This window comes from Cavia porcellus, unplaced genomic scaffold, assembly GCF_034190915.1.
Source record: "Cavia porcellus strain 051 isolate PalLab524CR breed Dunkin Hartley unplaced genomic scaffold, mCavPor4.1 scaffold_7, whole genome shotgun sequence".
Taxonomy (NCBI): domain Eukaryota; kingdom Metazoa; phylum Chordata; class Mammalia; order Rodentia; family Caviidae; genus Cavia; species Cavia porcellus.
The window spans coordinates 74,861,273-74,884,199 of NW_026947490.1; the positions used below are offsets into that span (position 1 = coordinate 74,861,273).

At 46.0% G+C, this 22,927-nt stretch overlaps 1 protein-coding gene across 3 annotated transcripts in view; it reads right to left on the bottom strand.

Moving 5' to 3' along the window:
• Positions 1 to 4,348: 4,348 nt before the first annotated feature.
• Positions 4,349 to 22,927, bottom strand: part of Smoc2 (SPARC related modular calcium binding 2) — a 141,159-nt gene continuing 122,580 nt past the window's right edge. For all 3 annotated transcript variants that reach the window (XM_063253862.1, XM_005002212.4, XM_003466462.5), the window contains 4 exons: positions 14,127 to 14,229; positions 11,964 to 12,238; positions 7,657 to 7,694; positions 4,349 to 5,728 (listed from right to left, as the gene is read on the bottom strand). In XM_063253862.1, coding sequence (XP_063109932.1) covers positions 5,711 to 5,728; positions 7,657 to 7,694; positions 11,964 to 12,238; positions 14,127 to 14,229 — 434 coding nt within the window. In that variant the 3' untranslated portion in view covers positions 4,349 to 5,710. The remainder of the gene's footprint in view (positions 5,729 to 7,656; positions 7,695 to 11,963; positions 12,239 to 14,126; positions 14,230 to 22,927) is intronic.

Below are 22,927 nucleotides of genomic sequence, written 5' to 3' on the forward strand. Positions count from 1 at the left end.
TTCATATTCAATCTGCATTTCATCAACTAGACCAAACACCCTCCAAGCTATGCTCTGTGAAGAAGCAGGCGCTGGGAAGCCCAAGCGTGCTCAGCATTTAGCAAAGACAAGCTCTACACTTCTCTCAGGCATGGAAGTCTCAAGACCGTGCAAAATGGCATGCCCATCACAAAATTATCAAATGGCACTTCCGTGTCACAACCAGGTTATAAAATATAGAAAACAGAAGAGAGATTTTATAAAATAAGACTTATTAAGAGGGAATACAAATAGACTTATTAAGAGGGAAATACAAAACTAAACCTACAAAGAAGAGCTTCGTTGGAGCATGTGAAGTATACACAGTTCCTTGGTGAGTCTGTGGTCGCACAGTGATGACCGCTAAGAGCTATTTTGATGACATAATGAATACCCATCCAAACTACAATCCATGGTCTCTAGAAGTAGACCCCTTACAAATACAGTAGATACATGGTTTCTCAAACTTAAGGAAGAAGTAGTGAGACAGTGACTGCTTATTCGGGTCAAAGCTGACAAACAGAGCCATTCTGCCAGCCCTGTGGAGCACAGTGGATCATCCAATGCCAGCAGCTGAGACAAAGACAGATAGAAAGTTCAGAAGTAATTGTTTTGGAGAATGCAGGAAGTGGTGCTGTGGTTTAAAATTTGGCAAGAGAATAACTCAATGCTAAGAAATGTGGAAATGTCTGATATCAGAGCAAAGCAATGACAGCGAGAAAGTGACCTAACATAGCACTAAGCCACTCGTGACTGCTCATCCCACCAGGACAGCAGCTGTTCTCTGGAAGCTTCCAGGACTCTTCCTTGATTGCAGCTGTTTTGATCTCTTCTCTGAGATGTATCAATAACAGCGGCCAACAACAGGGCAGCGCTGAATCATTCCTGTGACTTGGTTATCCAATGATTGCCTGAAGGCTCATATGATGAAAGAGTGGTTCTGAGAGTGGTTCTCTTGGGTCCTGGGAAGCCTTAAAAGATAGACACTGGTCTTTCTGCAGTGAGATGAAATCTCCATGCTGTTTTAAATTGTATTTCTTGAATGACCAGTGATGTTGAATATTTCTTCATGTATTTATTTGACACTTGTATTTCTTCACTTGAGAAATGTGTGCTCATCTCAGATGCCCATTTTTGGAGATGGTCTTTGAATTGGGGAGAGGGCGCTTGACATTTTTCAATTCTTTGTATGTTCTGGATAAAAGACCATAGATATTTTAGTAATGTAAGGGAAAGAAAATGCTCTAAAGGATATAACTATATATCTGTTAAGTGTGCAAGATAGATGGCCATATTACTAAGTTTTTGTCAGTTCATCAAACAGAATAGTTTGTGCTGTCATTGTTTGATTGTCCATTTTTTATGCTTTAATTTTGTAACTTGAACAACTACTTCTGAGATAACAATATGTAATTTATCAACTAGTGATTTCTTACTGTTATTTTTGACTATTCATTTCTTCCTGTTAGTTTTTTGAAATTCTATATTATTTCTACCCTTTTATCTGTTTTGTTTTTTCTCTAAATTAAAAAAAGATGGAGGTGGTAGGAGAGCTTTAGGTCACTGGGGACAGACATGTGACATTAGAAATACATTCCTTTTGCTATTACAGAGCTCAGCTAATAAAAGTATTGCTCAAATTAGAAGGCCAGTTTCTTAAGTGGAAAAAATCAATGATTTGACTTTATTTAAATAATGAAGTCTAGCCATTATAGTATTATGGAATCATGAATATTTAAGTTTGAACTAAAATATTCAGAATATATGTTCAGATCTTTAGAAAAAATAAAAGCCATCTTTCCTCTTAGCTAATAACCATACATATAGAAAAAGTAACATCAAACCACACTGGTAGGGAATCTATAAATTCCATCTTCTACAGAAAAGATTCTATTTAGTAAGTATGACTTTAGCTCTACCTTAAGGCAACAAAATATGTGTTCTGCAGTTAAGAATTAACAAGAAGATGTATAAAGTCTTTTTGCCACATAATGCACATGACTTAATTAACTTGCATTCTTTACCAACTCTCCAGAAGCAATCCGATGCTCACAGGAAATGCAGGAGAAATAATTTATTTCACACAAAATATCAAAGGTGGAATAATGTCAGATGTGTCATTACACGTGAGAGGGTGGCCGTGGCAACATGGCTACTGCCTGTCTAGTACCCTTCTCTCTTGCCAATCTGCAAAGCTGCCTCCTGCCCTGAGCACCTAATGCCTAGGTGCTAAGAAGAGGCACTGGGGGCCAACAATACTTAATAGAATTCTACTCGCTGGGTTTTGGGAGAGTAGAACGCATGACATGCGTTCCACTCAGCTTTTCCCCTCTGCTCTCTGCCCTTGGTCCTATGGGCTTAAGAGTCATGAAGCGCAGCACACCTGGGAGCCATGCTGGTGAGGCTCCTCCTGAAGATGCAGACAGATCTCAAGTCTGGGTGGGGCCACTATGTGCTCCTGGTCAGCTGAGAAAAATACCTCCGTATGCCCAGTCACTAGGGTTTGCTTTTCTAATTTCTGTCTCTTACAAGTGAAGTCAATTCCTAACAAATCAAGAGCTAAGAACAGCATTCCTTTATTGCCACCTTTAGGGCTTTTCCTTTGTAAATAGCTAAGACATACAATTTTGTTTAGCCTGGTGTTCATTGTTAAGGAGTTTGGACTAAAGCTTTCCTGTCCTTTACACACTCCTAGGGGTGAGATTCAGAATCATGTGATGCACACAACCCTGACACACAACTTTGTGTTCATAATGGCATCAGTTGATGCCTGGTCATGCCAGGGCCAGAGGCAGGAACCCGAGGATAGTGGACCAACATAGACAACACACAGGCAAGAACAGGTCTTGCTGGCAACTACTGAGTTTTGGGGTGACTTGTCTTGACATTACATTAAAATAGAATGAATACAACTTTTAGAATGAAGAAATACTCAAAATGCCTACAACCCAATGAGGTCAAGAGTGATTTTCAGATGGAATAGAGTGGGGTATTTGGGAGGAAACCATCATCCTCCTCACCACCACCATCATTAGCCTCCTCATTACCGTCACTGTCATCAGCAGCAGCACCACCATGACCTCCATCACCATCTCCATCATTTACATGACGCTGGCCATCACCCATCCCTCTCACCACCACCACCACCACAATCATCACCATCCCCCAAACTTGGCTTTGTGAAAATGCTTTCTATTTTTCTGGACTAGCTTTGTGCTTACATTTAGTTTTCTCCTTGGTAGTTTAGGATCACAAGAGTCATTTCTATACATCAATTCCACAAACGTTGACACCTTTCACCTCCAAAACATAAAACCCCAGGTGTGACCTTCCTCAGTATGAGCAGCTCGGTGCCTTTCTAAAATTCTCCCACGTCAAGGATGCAGGAGAAGGGAAACATGCAGGAGGGAGTCACCCAGTGCAGAACGCTCTGCTCTGCGTAGTCAGGGAAACACACTTCTGCCCCAGGTTTCAGACCCAGTGCTCTGCACTGAGGACCTGTAATAACCCGCTGCGCCCATCACCAATCCTTCTGCTGCCTGCCTCATTTGCATGCTCCAGCTTACTGGGTGCTGTCCTGTCCAATCTGCTCCAAGACCAGCTGTTGCTCTCCCTTCCCGAGGGGCATCAGGACTCTTTGGCATCTATCTTCCCTCCAAGTCCCTTTCCTTCTGGAAGTTTTTCCTGTACCATTGACATCACCAGTGCTAGAACTGAGGTTTACAATGATCACTCTTCCCTGAGCTGAGACAGCACTGTAGGTGTGGGAGGAGACTGACTTGGAGGGAGGAGAGGGCACCAATGGTTAAAAAAACTTCAGGGATCCCAGGGAAACTCAAGAAGGACCAAAACAAGGATGGGATGCAGGGTACAGGGGCTCGGGATTGCATGAGGTAAATGTCACCCTCAAGGTCCTTAATTGTATGACTTAGTGAAAAGCATTTACTAAAACAAGAGCTTTGTTATTTCTCTGTCCTGCACCAAAGCACCCAATAGCCCAGGAAAAACCAAGAGCAGGGCTGTGCCCGCCATTCCTGAGTGACTTCCTTGCACAGCAAAAGCACGTCCTGGGTGTCAGGCTCTTGGAGGCCACATACGTTAACTCAGGCTCTGCCCCGGGAGGTGCCACCCACACCCCTGCTTTACAGAGGAGGAAACTAGGGTCCAAATAGGCCTAAAGACTCATCGGAAATCCTTCAGCCTGCAGACAGGGCTGGGCTGCAGACTTGCTTCAATCTAGACTCCATACCTTTACTTCCCTGCAGCGGACACATTTACAAATAGGCTACGATTAAATAATGTACTCAGCTGGGAAAAAAAAAAGACTAAATACAGTTTTGAAAGCATACTTTATTTTAATCAAAGAAAAATGATTAAATTTGAAGTATAGAAATATAAAAGATTATCCAAAACATTTAAGATTGTAGCTGTCATTTGGACAACACTAATACATAGCTGGTTTAGGACTCCGAAGTTTTGATTTTTACCTTCACACAGTCTAAGTGAGCATAAGGCCTCAAGAAATATCTTCATGAAGATTCATGGACATCAAACATGTGACACTGTTGGGAGACTGGAGGCCACGAAGAATTTTTTCCAACCAAAAGTTTCCGATGTGATGGGCACACAGCTCTTGTGATGAGTTCTGGGTCCATCCTCCCAGGGCTCTACAGGGCCGGGGAGTGCACACTAACCTCAGTCCTGTCACTCAGTGTGAGCACCCTGTTCCTGAGCCTCCTCTCACAAGCCCGTTCACACAGTCCCCACCGCAGGCATGTGCTGCTGCCCCTGAAGCATGGAGCTACAGGAAGCTGAGCAGTCCACCTTGTGCCAAGTGACACCACTGGCACAATCAGGGCTGCAGCTACCTTCTCTAGGGAAACTGCAATTTATTCAGGGGACAGTTTTCCCTTCCAGTGGGTCAGGGTAGGCCATAGCCAGATGTGGATGGGACTGGGACAGCCACGTGGGAGACAGAAGCAGGTGGCCAGGTGGTGAGCCCACCAAGCTAAGCCAGTCCTGCCCTCTCGGGCAGGGTGGGCCTCAGACTCAAATTTCTGCAGTTGGTGTCCCTCGGGGTGCCGAGCCTCAGCAGGAGCCACTCTGGAAATCTAATGGCATGAATAATGGAGGCCCATGGCCAGACTTAAGAAGCTTGAAATGGATACGCGAAGTAGATGAACTTCTCTTTCCTACCAGGACACTACCTGCCCTGATTGCTGGAAGTTAGTGGTGTGAGAGAGATTTCTGAGAAGCCAAACAAAACAAACATAGAATCCCAAGAAACAGGCCAACCTGTGCACAGTAACTGCAGTGTGCTACAAATTGAAGCTACAGGGCTGGGCAAGCAGACAGGGGCGGAGGCAGAGGGCTGCAGCTGCTCCTTCCGGAAGGAGAAGGTGTCTGCTGCGGAAGGATCTCAGGCAGAAGTGCAGCTCAGAGGCACTGCAAGGCGTCTCCAGCTTTCAAAGGTCGGGAGAAGGCACATACATTGTATGTGATTAATTTTCTGAAGCCTTCCATTTTCACAGATTAAAACAGTCTGTTTAAATAGCTCATTTCTACAAAGTGAATTTACATTTAAAGTACAAAGTGCAAATACTATATGTTTTTGGTTTGGGATTTTAATTGCTCTTTGGTGAGGGAGATTCCCACATGTCTAGGAACTGCCTTGAGTATGTGAACGGTTGGTTCATCCTTGCTTCCTGGGCTGAAAAACAAAACAAAGAGATGTCCGATCAGGAAGTGTACTCCGCCCACCTGCGAGGTCCGCTGCTGGAAAGGTGCCGGGAAGCAGTGCTTAACAGCATGTGAGAAAAGAAAGGGCGCCCTAGCTGCAAGGCTTCATGAAAACATTCTTCACACTTTCAGCCTTGAAATAATCAAAAATACCAGGAAAACGCATCAACTGAGAAAATCAATATTTCCTTCAAATACTGTAAATTCACCATAAACTGTTCTGCAGCGTCTCCCACCACCTGGAACGCATTACACAAAAACGGCTCTGTAATCTAATTTGTTTCAAATTTGAAAAAGGCACAGTTGATTTTTTAATTCTTTTTTTTCATCTTTTCCATGCACTGCTTTACCTAAGAACAAATGCAACATGAAAAGTATGTTTACAGTATTATCGATCTCTTGGTATAATTCGGAACCCTAACTTCCAATTAAAGCAATTTAAAAGGGAAAGGGAGAGCAACATACAATTTCCTAGACTTAGTTTTCCAAACGCACCAATTGCTACACAATCAGTTGACCCGCTCTTCTGTCTTATTATTTGAAATATTTCAGCTTTCAAATTTAGGCAGTTTCTGGGTTGGCTTTTATTTCCCTTAGTGAAGAATGAGGAGTTTGGAGAGAGATGCTGTGACTCCTACTCTTAGTGAAAGTCTTGTTGTAATCAGTTATGGGTAAGATTACTGATCAGCTGCTAATGATGGTTAGGTCTTGTCTCAAGACCTGCATGGCCCCTTCTTAATGGGGACCAAGGAGGACAGCTCATTTCTGACTACCTATGAGCCTTCGATGTGCCTCATGATGGTCCCTGAAACGGACTTTACTTTTCAGATCACACTTAGGTCTTCTGTTCTGCCGCAGCCAGCAAGTTGCAGCCTGTCCTGCAGGATAGTGGTCACAGCAGCGGGTAGACACACTCCAATTGTTACCCCTGTGGCTGCACCTTAAGGGAAGTGGCAGAGGCCACTCTTGGTTCTCCCTCTGGGAGAAGCCGAGGAGTTTAAAATTGAACGGAGCACACGTGTGCCTGTAATTGCATTATCTAATGAAAACAACCCTTGGGAAGTCTTTGGTCACAGCTGGTAATTGCTTTCAGGCCAGCTGTGTTTTCAAGTGTAAGTGATTTGCAGTGGGATTTAAAAAGTTAAAACCATAAACATTTGCTGAACAAAGGAAAATGAGTCACACATCTTTCCCAAATCAAATAGTTTTAAATTACATCCAAGGTGTACGTGTTGGAGGTCTCCACTTAAAACCCACAACAAAAACAGCGGCTGCCATAGGGAAAGCCAGCCTGACATCAAACAGGTGCAGACAAAATAAATAACAAATTGACTCCAGGTCAGAAAAAAAAAAGGAGGCTTTTGCCTGGCTCTGAGGGAGGGAAAATGAATCCACTCAAGTCTCCTGGAAAATGCTCTCTGCTTAGGCCTTGGCATGGGGCGCTGGGCAGCATCACTGAAATTGTGTCCTCTAATTGTATGTGCAGCGATGTGGACTCCGAAACACAAATGTATGTTTATCAACACACAGCTTGAAACAGAAACAGCCGCAGGAGTGGGGATGTGGCTTATTCAGAGTGCTGGAAGAAAGGGGTGTTCATGTGTCTCCTATTCCCCCACCTTCTTAAGATACAAGAAATCAGAGCGGCTGCTTCCGCAAAATAAGCAGATTTCAGAAATCATCTTAAAATAATAAAATAGTCAACAGATGAAGTAAAATCTTTCATTAATGGTTCGGAGACATCAGATAGGACTGAGCAGGGAAGGTTCTGGGCCATCTGCACAGCTTGCCTCTCCTCTCCTGGAAAGTGCCCTTTCCTCCCAATCCACGTCACACTGAAGCTGTGCTGCCTTTAAGGAAACCTGCTAGCTAGCAAAGCTAAATGAGAAATACACTCACCTGTCTATTAGCAGGGCCTTCAGCATTGCCTCTGGGGGCTGGAGGGGAAAGAAGACATTATTACAAATCAAATCCTCTTCATTTAATGACAGACACACTATGATTTCCGAAAGGGGCCTATGCACTCGAGGAGGGTGACATTTGCTGAGGACTTGTTGACATTAAATATACATAGACATCTCTCTGTGCCTAGCACTTAGGAGCAGTGGATTGTAAAGGTCACTGTGCATGCACTTTCAAGCAATACAAAAGCTCTAGCTCATTTCAGAGGCCTGTTTCATTTTGTCCCGATTCTGAGGGTAAATCTGCTAACCAGGGAAGGATCTTCTAGGACCTTCCACTGCCTTCTAAGGAAAATGGATTCTGTTCTGTGACAGGAGCCTTGAGCCACATGCTGGAATGCACACTTTTATACTAAAATGAAGAACAACTAACAGGCCTGAGTGGTTTTTCTCACATTTTCCAGGAAAATGAAGCCGAGGGAGATGCTCTGTTGGGGTGTCTGGGCACTCTGCCACTGCTTGTCCACCTGGGCTTTGCTCTGCACTTTCCCGTCCCCACCCCATGCCTGGTGCCCCTTTGTGGACTTTCAGAACACTCCTCACCCCTCTGGTTTCCTCCAACCTGTGGGCGCCTCCCCTCCCCATCTCTCATTAGGAGCCCTTCCTGGTATCTCCAAATACACACACCACCAGAGCATGGCTGAGACCAGATCCCCAACTTGGGCAGCGCCGAACCATTTGACTTCTTCATAGCCAGACCCAAGGGGAAGAGGATACACTGGCTGCCACCATGGACTGATTGATTGACTGAAATTTTACCAGAGATTAAACCCAGGGCTTTGCACTTAGCTACCTCCCCAGCCCTTTTTAAATTTTATTTTACTTTATTTTTTTCATTAATTATTTTTGAGACAGGGTTTCCCTTTGTTGCTTAGTCTGAGCTCATACTTGTGATCCTCCTGCCTCAGCCTCTTAGAGTGCTGGGATTATAATATTTGCCACCATGTTGGCCTCTCTACTTTCCCTCTGGAAACTTCCATCTCTCCTTTTCCATTTCCAGGACAGGGCTGCTGGCTATGAACTGCTCTGGCCAAACTCCTAGCATGACTGCCCTGCTGTGTCTCCCAACCCCCATCACCATCAGCACATAAGCTGGCTGCCCTCACAGCTCTCCAAGCCCATGGCCCACCCCCACCCCCAGCACTACTGTGCAAACTGCCTCCCCTCACCTCGACCCTGCAGACTCCCCATCAGCCCCTGCAGCCCTTCCTGTCTAGACTGTGCCTACAGCACCCAGGGACCCCTTCAAACACAACTGGACAAGCGCTTTCTACCAAGCCTTCTATGGCCCGTCACCCAGGGCCTCGGCCAGGGTCTGCGGAGTCCTGCCTCATCTGATGCCTTCCTCAGGCTTGCTGGGCACCCACTCAGCGTATACCCACATGCGCAGGCCCCTTCCAGCTTATCTGCACTTGCGTACACTGACCAGAATGTCCCTGTGCACCCCTACCCCACTCCTCAGTGCCCCATCACCCGGGGCGCTGGTCTGTGTCTGGACAGTGAGACCCCGAGATCCCAGGTTATGTCTGTGTTCCTGACTGTCACCTCAGTGGGACCAAGGTCATGGGCAGAAGGTGGAAGACAGCACTTGCTACTCGGCTTCTTCCACTGGGTGTTGAAGTCCAATTACACAGCAAAAATCTACTGAGTAAAACCTGCAATTTTTCTGTTCTGAACTCTATCACTTCCTTCTAGCTTCTCTTTCTATTTAGATAAGTAGAAACAATGCGAAAAGGTGAAATCTAAATGTATTCAGCAAGCTGCAAAATTAATTAAACAACAGCTTTTTTCACATAGATTTTAATGATATACATCAAGATACTTTTGAGAAGGAAAACTAGGCCAAATATTCTAATTTAAATACCCCTGGAGTGATGCTTGGAACGTACTCTTAGCCAGCCTGCTCATTCGGCAATAGCTGGTTTTCTGTGACTTTATTGTCCCTGTCACTCTCTCTAGTAATTAAAAGTAACGGTAGATTAAAGGTAAGTTATAGTGAGAAAAAGTTAACATTCTTAGGTATTAGGAAAAACTTTGGTTAGAAATGAATGTTTCCTAGTTTCTCAGGCTCTGCACAATGGTTATCTTGGAGAATTATGAAATTGTGTTGTAATCCTTTCTGAATTTTTCCTAAACAGAACCTTTCTTGGCTCTATAGTTTATCACTTTCAGATAGTGATTTCTCTCACATGGATATTATAAAGTTCAGAATTTAAATCCAGACTAGAAATAGATCTCAGTTAACAGTAGTTTAAAAGCAAATGTAATGTGAAATCAGTGTGATTAATTTAGAAATCGTTTTACATAGTGCATGTACATGTAAATATATGTATAGAAATAATTTTTGACACAGAATAAATGTTTGTGTTATATATGTCCTTCACCCTATTTCTGTTTTTAGAACACAATATGCATCTTCAGAAAATTGGCAAAAATATAAGAAACAAAAGAAACTGATAATAATTTGGATATTTTGTATGTCAAAACTTATCTATTCCTGAATATTTAGGTTTCACTGACTTTCAAATATTTCAAGTTATACGAGGTAGGAAAAAATAACTGATCATAAAATTGAGAAATAAAAATGTAGGAAAAAAGTTTGAGAAATCCTACAAAGGAAATGAAAATGTTGAAATACCAGTGTAATGGGTATCCAGATCCTCACTGCTCCTTTGTCTAGCCAAATTTCCAGTTTTTCCAAACATTAGCTTATTTAGGTTGAGAGGGGAACGGGATCCGATTTGGTTTTTGTTTTTGGTTACAAATGAGACGATAAAGTGCAGACATCTGTTTAGTGACAGTGGCCTCATGGGGACAGCTCAGCATCCTACAGTGGTTTGGACTTTCCTACTCCTCGACAGGAGTGAAGTTCTGTGTTCACTGCATGCTCGCCTCTTGCTTGTGATAGAGTCTCTCAGTCCCCACTGCCATCGGCTCTGTCACACCAGACAGCACATCACAAAGAGACCACGACAAACTTCACGGGGAGACTCCATCTTTTAAAAGCCAGCTTCTCACAGGGAGGCTGCCAAGAAGTGCGTCATGGCCAAGGATTTCAGCCCCAGTCTAATTTGTTTGTATCACATTGAGCGACAGTCTCAGCAAGTTTGAGGGACAGGGACAATAACAGGGCCAACATCAGTGAGTCATTGTGACCTCACAGGAGCCACAGCCCAGCTCAGTTCAGAGACACCCACTTCTCAGGGAAGGTTCACACATGAGAGGGCACAGAGAACATACCGCAGCTGTGCTCTGGAGTGCAGGCTCCAGAACATGCATGCTGCATCCGGGCCTTGCCTCCGTAGCCTTACCCAGGGAGCTGATCACAGAACCAGAGCCACCCGTCAGCAGTGCGAGGTGTCTGCCAGGCTCTCAGTCTCTGGACTCCATATGCCCTACCTAGGATTTTCTCTGCTCCTGGAGCCACTGGCTAGTTGAGTCAAGCTCACACAGGGCAATAGTCAACTGCTAAGAATCAAATCCAGTGGCATGGCTGGTCTGGATAACGGAATTATCCAGGTAACTGACTGGAGTCCATGACAGGGTTGGTGACTTATTTCCAACAGTTCCCAGAATCAGAAGCAAAACACATTTGGAAAGTTGACCAATGGAAATGAAGCACCCAGAGGCCCAGCTTCAGAGCTCTGCTGGACTCCTGCCCTTTCAACACCTTGTGCTCCTGACCAGGCGCTATGGTTTGTGTCTGAATATCCCCACCCCCCCAAAGCCTCATGAGATCATAGAACTTTTTCGGAGGTGGCTGAATCTAGAGTGTGTGGTTGATTCATAGTGCAGTGCTGGAGTTAAAGGTGGGAGTGCTACACCCACCCTTAGATGGGCAGCCTGCATATAATATAAGTGACACAAAGAAGCTTGTGCCCTGTCTCTGTCTCTTGTTGCTTTTGCTGTCTTCTAGCACCAGGGACTGTTGCCATCCTGCCTTGCTGCCAGCTGATTTTATGGACTAAAACCTCCACAAACTGTGAGCTAAATAAACCTTCTCTCCTTTAAGATTGAGTGTTAGATATTTTGTCCCAGCAATGAGAAAAGTAACTAAGATACCAGGTGTCAGTCCATGATGGCCTACTGTTAATCCTAAGGGCCATCTGTAACTGACGGCCAACAATCAAAGGATAGGTCTCATGTCTCCTGCACCCTCCGATGTAATGCATCTCTGAAACCTTGGAAGAAAACCACAAGGACACCAAGAGCAGAAGGCACACAGTTAGGAGGACAGGAGCTTACTGTGGCGCTTCCTGGTGCTGGCAGTGCCCTCCTCCTGGGCCACGCCCAGGCAGCCCATCAGCTCTCTCACAGATAGCGAGTGGTCGCTGTTGGCATCACAGTACTCCACAAACTTCTTCACGCATTTTTTGGGCTTGGATTTCTTCCGGAGGAATCTCTTGAAGGGTTTGATCTCCTTCTTGCCAATGTCTCCACTGCCATTTTTGTCGAGCAGTCTGAAGTACCAGTGCACCACCCTCTCCTCCAGGGTGTGGCTGGGATCTGGTTCCGAGAGCCTAGAAAGGCAGGACTGGGTCAGAACCTAACAAAGCTGCAGCTGTTTGCTTGAGAGCCCTGCTCTGCTACTCAGCGTCCTCCCAGCAGACACTAACACAGCTAAAGAAGTGGCTGAGCAGGTTTTCTGGTGGGCTTTAGGATCACAGTGTTGCTGTGAGTGCATGCACAATGGCTGTGCCTCAGCCACCTTCTTAAGCACAAAAGCCCCCATCCTGATGCCATGCACTGTGACCCAGAGCCAAGGGTTTCTGCCTCTCCATGTAATCATATACTCACAGGTGTGTGATATCCACATAAAAGTACATATATGGAAAGAGGGAAATGGAAAGAAATCTGAAGTTGTAACTAGACAGTTTCTCTTAGAGTACAGATAAAGTTTGACAGTTTAAGAAATGAATCAGTATGTTTGAAGCCATAGTATATAAAGCTATACTCAAATATTTCAAGGAAAGAGACTCTATGGTAACTACTATTAAGTCGGGTTATCTTGTGGTGAAGCACTAGGTTTGGCAGTGAGCCTAGAAGCTGGTTATGCTTTGTTATGCTTTGACCTGTATTGTTATGTTGTTATGTCCTCTTTTAGCTCAGTCTCTCCCTTTTAAAAAAATGTATTTATTTTTACTATTATTTAATTAAGGGAAAAATAAAAAAAAATTAGCAGGATATATTATAGTAACTTTTTTGATTTCCTATTAACTTGATTTGAAGCCCTGTATTGCTCCCACCATCTTGTTTTAACTGATTTTACTCTGTTTTGTTCTGTTTGATAGTATTAAGTTTGAGGGTATAGGCAACTACTTTGAAGGCAATAAGATTCAAAAGAGGAAAAAAAGTTCTCTAAAGGATACAACTGCAAGTGTGTTTAGGTGTGTTAAGATAGATGACCATATTCCTAAGTTTTTGTTGGATCATTGAACACAGCTGTCTGCAGTCTCACTGTTTGAATGTCCACTTTGTATGCTTTAATCCTATAACTTGAACAACTATTTCTAAGATGACAATACGTAATCTATTAACTTGTGATTTCTTACTGGCTTTTTTTTTTTTGAAATTCTGTATGACTTGTACCCTTATACTGGTTTTTTTCCTCCTTTAAATAAAAAAAAAAGAAAAAGAAAAAGAAATGAATCAGTAAGATCTGCCTAGCATGGCTGGCTTTGGGTCAGACCTTAAAGTTGCACCAGCCAGTAACTGCACCATTCTGCCACCTCAAAGGGTGTGCATCCAGCCCCTTCCCACTGGCCCTGAATCCATGTTGCCCTGTTTGTTGACCTCTGCCCTCCCAGAAGTGAGTGAGGCGTGGACGGGCTACAGGAGCAGGGCACTCAGCACCACTGCCTGGTTTTCCTTGTGCTGAGCTGCTGCTCATGTGATAGTTCCCTTACTCCTTCCAATTCCTGTTTTCATGCAGGAACCATCTTTCCAAAAATGTGCAACAAAAAGTTGAGATCGAGCTGATGCTTCCCTATTTTAATTTATTCATCTGTAGAGGCATTTTTCACTAGCATTGTCATTTTATACCAAGTCATCTTTAGCAAACACAGCAAGATCAAGATCTTTTGCTAAGGAACCTAAAGCTTTAGAGCACTGTGGATGGGGCAGTCAGGAGGTCCAGAGGCCAAAGGCTGAAAGACTACAGTGTTAAGGAGCTGGGAATGTTAAAAAGTCTACCAAAAAAATGTCTTGTAACACATATATATATTATTGCTAATTCTGAAAGGGAACATGTGATGCTTGAGAGACTGGCAATTCCACTGGGGGTCTTGGAGAGGGCTTTTTCCCTCCAGCCCTGTCACATTCAAGTAAACTGCCTAGTCTCGAATATCTAACACTCAGGCTGACTGGAAACTTCCCAGGTCCCTGAGGTTTCAGCTGAGAGCAGCCTACCTGCTGGATGCCGAGGACGGGTCAGAGACAGCGTGGACCATGTCTGTGGACAGCGCATCCAACACACTTGTCAGAAACTCATGTTTTTTGGCCCCGGGACAACCTGGAAAAAACCACAACTTTTCATCACTCACACAAATCACAAAGTATTATTCTCTCTATTTGGAGAAAGATGATGTTTTAGTATCTGGAAATCAGTGTGCTGGGATGCCTCAATATTAACCAGCTTCTAGGCTCACTGCCAAACGCGGACGTTGATTTTGGAATCGCAGGCGTGATGAAGTGCAATGTCTGATATTCACTGAGTCCCTGGGAAAGGTGAAGAGTCACAGGCACCAGTGTCTCACAGGTCGCACAGCAGTGCCAAGGGTGCAATCCCAACTAAGGTGGAGGCTATGTGCAGGAAATGCTTCAGGATCTCACCAGAAGTGGCCCTCTGAAGCTCTGTCCTGGTGGACCGTGCTCAGAGGCTGATGGGCCATGCTCTGGTCCCCTCCTGGAACCACAGCTCCAGAAGATGGGAGGCAGCTCTGTCTCTTAGGAGCAAGTCAGCAATGCAAGCTTAATATCCCATAATGTGCTTTACAAGGAAGGTGCTGCTAAATGACAGGGCTCTTCCCTTCCTTTGACCCCCACTGGGGATTCCCTGAATCCCTCACATCTGAGACCATCCCCCCACCCCAGATTCAGGATAACTTGAGAGTCACTAGCTCGCTCTGAGGCCCTTCCTCTCCTCAGTGCACCATCACACCTTCACTGCCTGGCCCTCAGGAAACAGCACAGCCCTTGGGCCGGGGTGGCCAGGACACTGACATCCATCAGGGCAGCCACCAGGAAGAGGAGCTCCTGGTGATGGGGGAATTTCTCTTCTAGTCTATGCAGATGTAAATCTTCAAGGCGGTAATGATAAGTTTAGATTTTCATTATTTGCATTCTGTTAAACACAAGGAAGACCTTAGAAGAGTTTGACAGAAAGGGAAGAAAGATACACATTAAAAAGAGGAGGTGAGCACTGCCACTGAGCGCTGCCAGGCTTCAGGGGGGTCTTTGAGGGTTGCTCCTCCTCAGAGTGGATTCCAAGGGTCTGCCTAGACAAGTTTAGAAGGTCTTCTAAGCCTTGGAGGCCCCACTAGCCTTAGAACACCTGCCTGGAGTTCAGACAATATGGGTGGTAAGAAGCTTACTCTGCTAAATTAGACTTAGGGTTCTACCAAGGAAGCTCTCAGCCAGTCCCTCTGAAGAGCCCAAAGCTCTCCAGACTTCTCCCAGTAAGCAGAAAACAAGCAGATCTGCAAAGTTCATGTCAGAAAGATGTGCTGAGTCAGAAACCTTTCAGAAACTTCCAGAAGTTGAGTGATAGCTTGACTGGGGCCAGTGCCAGACTGAACATCAGAGATAGGAAGCAGGAGGGAGGGTGAAGGGCCCAGAGCCTGAGAACCCAGGAGGGAGGGGCAGCAGCCAGGTGGCAGGGTACAGCGGGCACAGTGCCACTGGCCCTGAGAGATTCACAGGCAGGTAAGGCACAAGCGTTTGGGAAAAGGGCCATTTAGCAGGTAATTCTCCTTACTGGGCAGCATTAAGAAAGGCTTCAGCTCATAGCTGTGTGATAAGCGGACTTACTGGGGGCTGCCCTGGTTGGTTTGGGCTGCTAATTAAACCATGGTTCCCCCAGTGAGGGAAGGCAGCATGGTATCTTCAGTTAGAAAATAGCACACATTCGTTAAGAAACACCAGGCCACAGTACACAGAAATGTAGGACTCCATGATGCAATAAGGGAGATTTATGCTGAAAGTGTGAATTCCTCCTGAAATATGAAACATTAAATCAGTCTTTCCCGAGTGTTATTTTTAGTTGCAGCAAAAAACACATACCAATGATACTGAAGTCTCTCTGCCAGCGTCTACGGCTGGGGCGGGAGGTTCTGGTCATGAGGTTCTGCCCACTCATACTTTACCTGTTCTGCAGCCAGCCTCAGGGAGGAAATCAGGCAAGATCCTTTGTTCTGAGCTGAAATCTAAGCGTCCCAGTCCCAGTGTGGCTGGACAGCAGGATGGAGACTCTGACTGACTGTGGACTCCGACAGGTACAAGTGTCATGGCTCTCAGAGCAACCACTGGTGACACAGGAAGAGTGTGCACTGTCTTCACACTAGTCAAGGTGGCATCTGTGGGCCCCTGCCAGCCACCCAGGACACACAGGGTGGCCCACAGCGCTGAGGGGCAGGGAGCAGTCTACAGACAGAGGGCCATGAGTGTGTGGGCTTAATGAGTCCAGGCGCAGAGCTTCAAAGCCCCTGACACTGACCTAGAATCTGTGAATCGGGGGCTCCTTGGTCTTGCATGCATTGTGTTAAATGTACAAAAAAGCAATGCGGTGAGAAATGAATAAAAAGATGTAGATAAGAAAACACCATGTCTAATTCTATCAGGACCACCAGGGACATTGGTGCTTCCCTGACCCAAACTCACTGGCTCTGTGGGGCTGAGCAGTTCACCTGGTCATTCCCACTGCTCTCCTCCAGAATGCAAGTCCTTTTCTATCTGATCATCATCTCGTCTGCAGAGGGATGTAAGCTGGGAAGGGAAGTCTGTCACTAGAGATGAGATGCCTTCCAGGGACAGGTAGGGAGTGTGTTTTTCTGACTTTTAACTCAGAATTGGTCCCACTAGTTCCTGGGAACTGTGGGATGCAGAGGTCTTCCTGGCCCTGAAATCTCAGATCAAGGTATATAGGCTTGGTCAGAACTTTAGTGGGAAAATTGGGTTCTTCCTAAACTGAACTGAGAGGATGGGGTGGGGGGCAGAGAGACAGACAGACACACAGAGACACAGAGACATAGAAATGCCCAAGTTGCCATCATCTTAGTAGAAAGCCAAAGCTGAATTGTGATCAAGACTATTAACTTCTGGCACCCATGGAGAAACATACTCTGTACTTCTCACTGCTCCAGATGCCACCAGGGGGTTGGAATAACAGACCCTGCCCTCTTAAGATTCCTGTTTCCTTCCTGAGTGAGATACATATCGAGGGGCAACCCTATGAGCAGAAGTATCCCAAGAGCATGGGCTTTGGCAGTCTCCAAGTCGTTTTATAGAATAACTAGTCCTCTATTTCTGTAGCCCTGCAGTGCTGAGTGCCGGGTGTCTCCACTGGGCACTGTGGTCTGTACTTATGTGAGATCCAGGCAATGTGAATGTGGTAAAGAACAGAGTTAAGCAAGTCCCATCACAGACTCTACACCAAGATTCAAGAGTGCCTGCGTGAGTACATCTTTATGAACCTGGAAGCTCGTAGGTCAGTGCTACGAAGCAGCACACAGACACCCCTCACTGTGTGGCCTGCCCATTTCATGACCTTTGCATGGGTCACAATGACAGACGTGCTTTGCCACAACTGCACGACTGGAAAAAGCTTTCAGTAAACCTGATGAAAAGCCAGTCGGGCTTATTCACAGTCAACAAAACCCAGGTAGCCAACAATTGTAGCAGAAAATGCCTTCCCTGCCCCCAGCCAATGTAGTTCAGTTCCTGTGAGTTGCCCAGGTAACAGTTCCTGTTACTTCCGTTTCCTAGAAACAGCCGGTCCCTGTGATGCACAGCTGTTCACTGTGATGCATCCCATAAGAACCAATCACAGACCGCCACGTATTCTGCCTCTGTACTCCTCCTTTCAACTCCATAAAGACCTCTCTCCTTGAGACTTCAAAGTCCGATATTTTGTGAATGATCTCAATCAGTGCCCATCAGAGTAAAATAAATCTGCCTCCAAATCCTGGGTGTCCTTTCCGTGTTTCTGTTTGCTGTAGCATAATGAGTAAAATTATACTGTCCAAAAAGGGTCACTAATGAAAAAACATAAAACTTCCCAACCTTAACACAAAAATATCGCTGGGGATTTAGCTCAGTGGCATAAACACCTGCCAGGTGCTGCTGGCGAGCACACGGTCATGAGTTCGATCCCCAGTACAAAAAAAAAAAAAAAAAAATCATTACTTGTGTGTATCAAGTCTGTTTTCTATCTTCTCCATACTTCTATGCTTTAGGTTTTCTTCAGGTTTTTAATATTTTCCTGTGTACTTTAATTTTAAACAAAGGCTGTGGCCTGCATCCTGAGGGACTCATGCATTATGAATGAAGATGAGTATGCAGTTTGGGAGGGCAGGTGTGAAAGGCCCCAGGGGAGTGTCCAAGGGAGGACGAGGTCAGGGTAGGACAATTCAGGCAGAAGCACGGGGTTTCCCAGAGTGCTGAGATGCCCTGTGGGTCTGCTGCTTCGCTTGTCCCTATGGGCAAGGCCACCTGCTGGAAGGTGAGCCTGTGGGGACACCAGTCTGGCCTGCAGGGGCTCTGGGCCCTGAGCGATGGGTTTGTCTGGTGTCCTTCCTCGTCTGGGGACATTGCTCATCCTCAGTGTCACACAGTAAAAAAAAAAAAAAAACAGCCTGCTTCTCTAGATTTTCTGCTGAGCCAAAGCTTTGGAACAGTTCCCAAGCGACAATGAGTGTTGCAGGTAGGTAGTTTCTAAGTTTTGGAGAGGAAGTAGCATGGTGAGTATTTCATGCTGGTGACAGCACCCTGAGGTCTACCAGGAATCCCTCACCCTGGATCATCAAGATGGAAGGGAGGAGCCACACAGGGAGGGCTTCTCAGTTCTGTCCTCAGAGAAGGCGATGGGAAGACGAGTGTCCGGCAAGAATGCAACACTGGCCATGTGTTCCCACTTGCGGCAGTGTGTGACACACAGGATCCTGACTGACACACATCCAGCAGGACACACAAGACCCAGAACACACAAGGCCCAGGCTGGGTGCTGTGCTCCACTCCTCAGTTCCTGCCAAGTGAAGACTGAGCTTCCTTCTGAGTGCAGCCTTGCCCTCCCCTTCGGGTCCCGTGGTACAGTCTGGTAATTCGGAGAACCCCTCACATGGCTGCTCATTTAAAGGGAGCTTCAGGCCACCATAACTTGGATATAAACCAGCAATAGTCATGATACCAGTGGCTTTAGCATGGCACGGTCCCCACACCTGCTATGAGAATAAGTCCCAGTTAGTGGCCTGAAGGAGGTCAGCTCTGGGAACTGGTGGTACTCCCTGGAACCTTTCAAGGAAAGGCCCACCGAGACCACCACCTGCTGCTTCTCAACCACTTAGGCGTTCTCTCCTCCTGATAGCCCAGTGGACTTGGTCAGATGCCTTTCACCAGCAAATCCTTCTGTGGGATACAGTAGCTGACCCTTCAGAGAGCAGAAAGTCACACAGGATACAGGACAGGGCAGCACAATTGAGCAGTTTCGGGCTCCAGAACCAGAGGACTGGATGCTAGAGGGCAAGCAGTGAACTTCACCAAAAATGGTCAAAGTGATAACATCTTTAGAAACCCAAATCCAAACCCAGAATGGAACAGAACAGAACAGAACAGAAAGAACAACAGAGCTGAGCTCAGGTGCCAGCTGGAAAAACAAATACCCTTCTGAAGACAAGGGGTTCCCATGACGTCTGGGCTCCTCATCACATCGGCCTTAGGCCCTCCTTCAACTTTCTGGGGTATCCAAATTTAATAAGGAGCTGAGCAATCACTGTAATCATTTTTTTTCAAATTTCAAGACAGAAATTAAGGATGGCAGCACCAGTGACTCCACAGAAAAGGGCCTTCCTGAGCCGATGGGTCAGTTCTGTACCTGATTGGCTCTGGTCAGCCTAGCCGTGGAACTGAGCTCATGCCAGACATCTGCCAGAATTTCTAATTTTAGAGATCAATTTCCAGTTTTAATCCATTTTCAATGCAAAGGCTTATTTAAAACTGATACAGAAATATTCCAGGAAACAGGCAACTTTTCCTCCCGCAGGGCCAGGGTGAAGGTGGGACAGCTGTGGTAGAAGACAGGCCTCACAGAAGCACAGTGACTTTGGCCTCATGTTTTAATTTTTCGCTGTCTAGATATCTCACCTACCATCAAAAAATGGTCCAGATGACAATCTGATGAATGATACGGGCGAGTCTATCTGAACCTAAACAAAGCATGCTCTGTTCAGATCATTTCTAGCTCTCAAACATTTCTGGGGACCAACCCTCAGAACCTATGATCTGCTTTATTAAAATTTGTGTGCATTCTCCAACCAGATTTGCAAATGAAGCTAGCTCTGTGCAAAGTAAATACACAGGCACAGAACACTTCGGGAATCATTTTCTCCTGTAAGACACCCTCTCACCTTCTCTTAGCCCTTTTTCTAAGCCTTCATTCCTGTCTTTGAACTGTGAGGGAGTAAATACTAGGAAAACACTTCAAGTTTTGCAGGTGACCCACGATAGAGATGCAAGAGATGTCTAGGCCCACCTAGGGACAGGTTTCCTCAAGGATACAATGAGGCCAAGTGCCATAATCTTCTTCAGGGAAGCCCCAGGCTGTTTCCTTACAAGCTGCCTCCTCTGCATCCCTGAGCACGAGTTCTGCCCCCAACCTCCAAGCCCCTCATCTTCCTGCTTGCTCCTCACCTGCCAGCCAACAGCTCTACCTCCCCACTGCTTCCCTGAGGGTGAATCTCAGGACCAGGAGTGAATGAAGTACGGTGACCTCTCTAGCCTGAAGGGAAACATCTGCTCAGGGTCCAGCCTGGTCCTGTGGGAAGCAAGTTCTCAGCAAGCTGTGTTTAAAGTTTTTATCTTTGTCCAAAAAGTCCTTCATTATGTCCTTCAAGGAAAATGTTAATTTTTCAGACTAAAGTTTTGGCCCCGTAATTACCCATGTGGCCCACTGACTGCAGGGTCCTGTGGCCTTCTGAGCCAGAGCTGGCAGACTAGGCATGCAAGTACAGGGGGAAGGGGGATGGGAAGCTTCTTAGGCCATGCAGGACACTCCAGCTCTTCCTCAGCATCCAGGAAAGCCCACCCATTGGATACATCCACACAGGCCACAGGAGACAGGACAGGCTGCTATTGAAGGGTGAGTGTGTTTGGAAGGAGCAGATACTTTTTTTTGTAATGGGGATTGAACTCATGACTTCGTGCTTATGCTACTGAGCTAAATCTCCAGCAAGGAGCAAATTTTAAATTCAAATCATGACAGTGGTGTTTCCTAAGTTACGCTCAGTTTAGGGGCTGGATCAAGTCAGCAGATGGGGTAAAGGTCCGAAACCTGTGAGGGTCTGTAGTCTGAACAGCGTAGTGCTCAGAGGTACCCCAGCTCTGCTCAGAGTAGAGCTGCAAACCCTCACCACTAATGCAGAACAAGGTGATAGGAACCCTGGACCCACATCCGGTGTCCTGACCACAGAGCTGGGGCTACCGTCTCCCACAGACACTGGCCATACCGTGTCAGTGCTGGCTGTGGCTACCCCAACGCCCACTCCTGTAGGTTTCTGCATAGAACACACCTATCTGCACCCCAGATGTTCTTCTTGATGCTTTCCCTTCTGTATCAGGGCCTTGGGTACAGTGAATATGCTCCATCTCCAATCTGTTGGCTTAGACGTGACAGTGCTAGACTCTCCCTCTCAACCCAGCTCCTTGGCTAGAGACCAACTTGGAAACTTGGTGTTACCTGTTGCTGGGCACTGGACGGGCAGACTGGTTGATCCCAACAGATGCATGGTAGGCAGAAACCAGATCTACTCTCTGAGGCTGAAGTAAGTCAGAAGATGGTTCTTAAAGGCCACTGGTGCCACCAAACTTTGTCTCATCTCTTCCAGGAGGCAAAGCCATTGCGCCAGGTGGCATGAGCTGCAGGGCCATTGGTTTGTGGATGGAAACAGAAGGGCCCACCATGACCCTGATTCAGGGCAGCCTTGACCTCCACTACCCTCTGCCCTTTGGGCTATAGAGAGAAGCAACCGTCCACAGATCCCTCTCCGGGAAGACTTCCTGGGTGCTTACCAACTCCTGGGAACATTTGTGAATGTGGAAACCTACCTGAAGCTGATTAGCTCCTCATGGAGCTGACCTCACAACAGCAAGTACGGTGAGTGGGTCAGGAAAAGAATGGGCAAACTTCAGGGAGAGGGCCACTGCGAGCTGTCAGCCCAGGACAAACCCTGACGCACCCTTTCACCCAGAAGCAGGGCCTGGGAGGTCTGCGTCAGGGCATGATGCTCTCAGCTACCACTAGGGTCCACTGGTTTCACAAAGGACCCTTAGAGTGTGGCTATGGAGCTCACAGCAAAAAAACGCTAAGGGCAGTGCTGCTCAGGACACTGATGTCTCTGTTGAGCTGGGGACCGCTGTCCACCCCACTGTCACCCGCTGCTCCACTAGAGGTCAGTTTTATGTAACTCTGCCTGCACGCTTCAAGGCCAGACACTTCTCAGCCTGCAAAATGTTTATGTTTAGATGTTTCCTGGAATGACTGACCATGAAAATCTTACCTAAGTCTACCCAATAAAACTGTTTCTTAAACTAGGAAACATTCTACTGACCGACATTTGAGCTTTTCAAAACCGTTTTTAGAGTGAAGAAATTATGAGGTAGTTGCCTCCAAAATAAAGTGTTTTTAAACTTACAACAGGGCTTCAAATAAAGACCTAAGAACTGAAAATGCCAGCAGGGAAGGTTGATTATCACACTGGGGCCCCAAAACCATCATCCCCTGGCAGAAAGGGAAGATATTTTTTCCTGTGTGCTGTCATGTATATAAACAACAAACATTTGCTTTGTTCATCATAAAACTGTGAATTAACATTGTGTGTGCTGCACGGTAAGTCTCTCCAGTTAGCCAGTAAGGGGCTCTGTGTCAGGAATACGTCTTGTGATGCCTTTTACCCTGCCATTTAAACTACAGAGTATGGTTCGTAGTCAGAGTGTAATAAAAT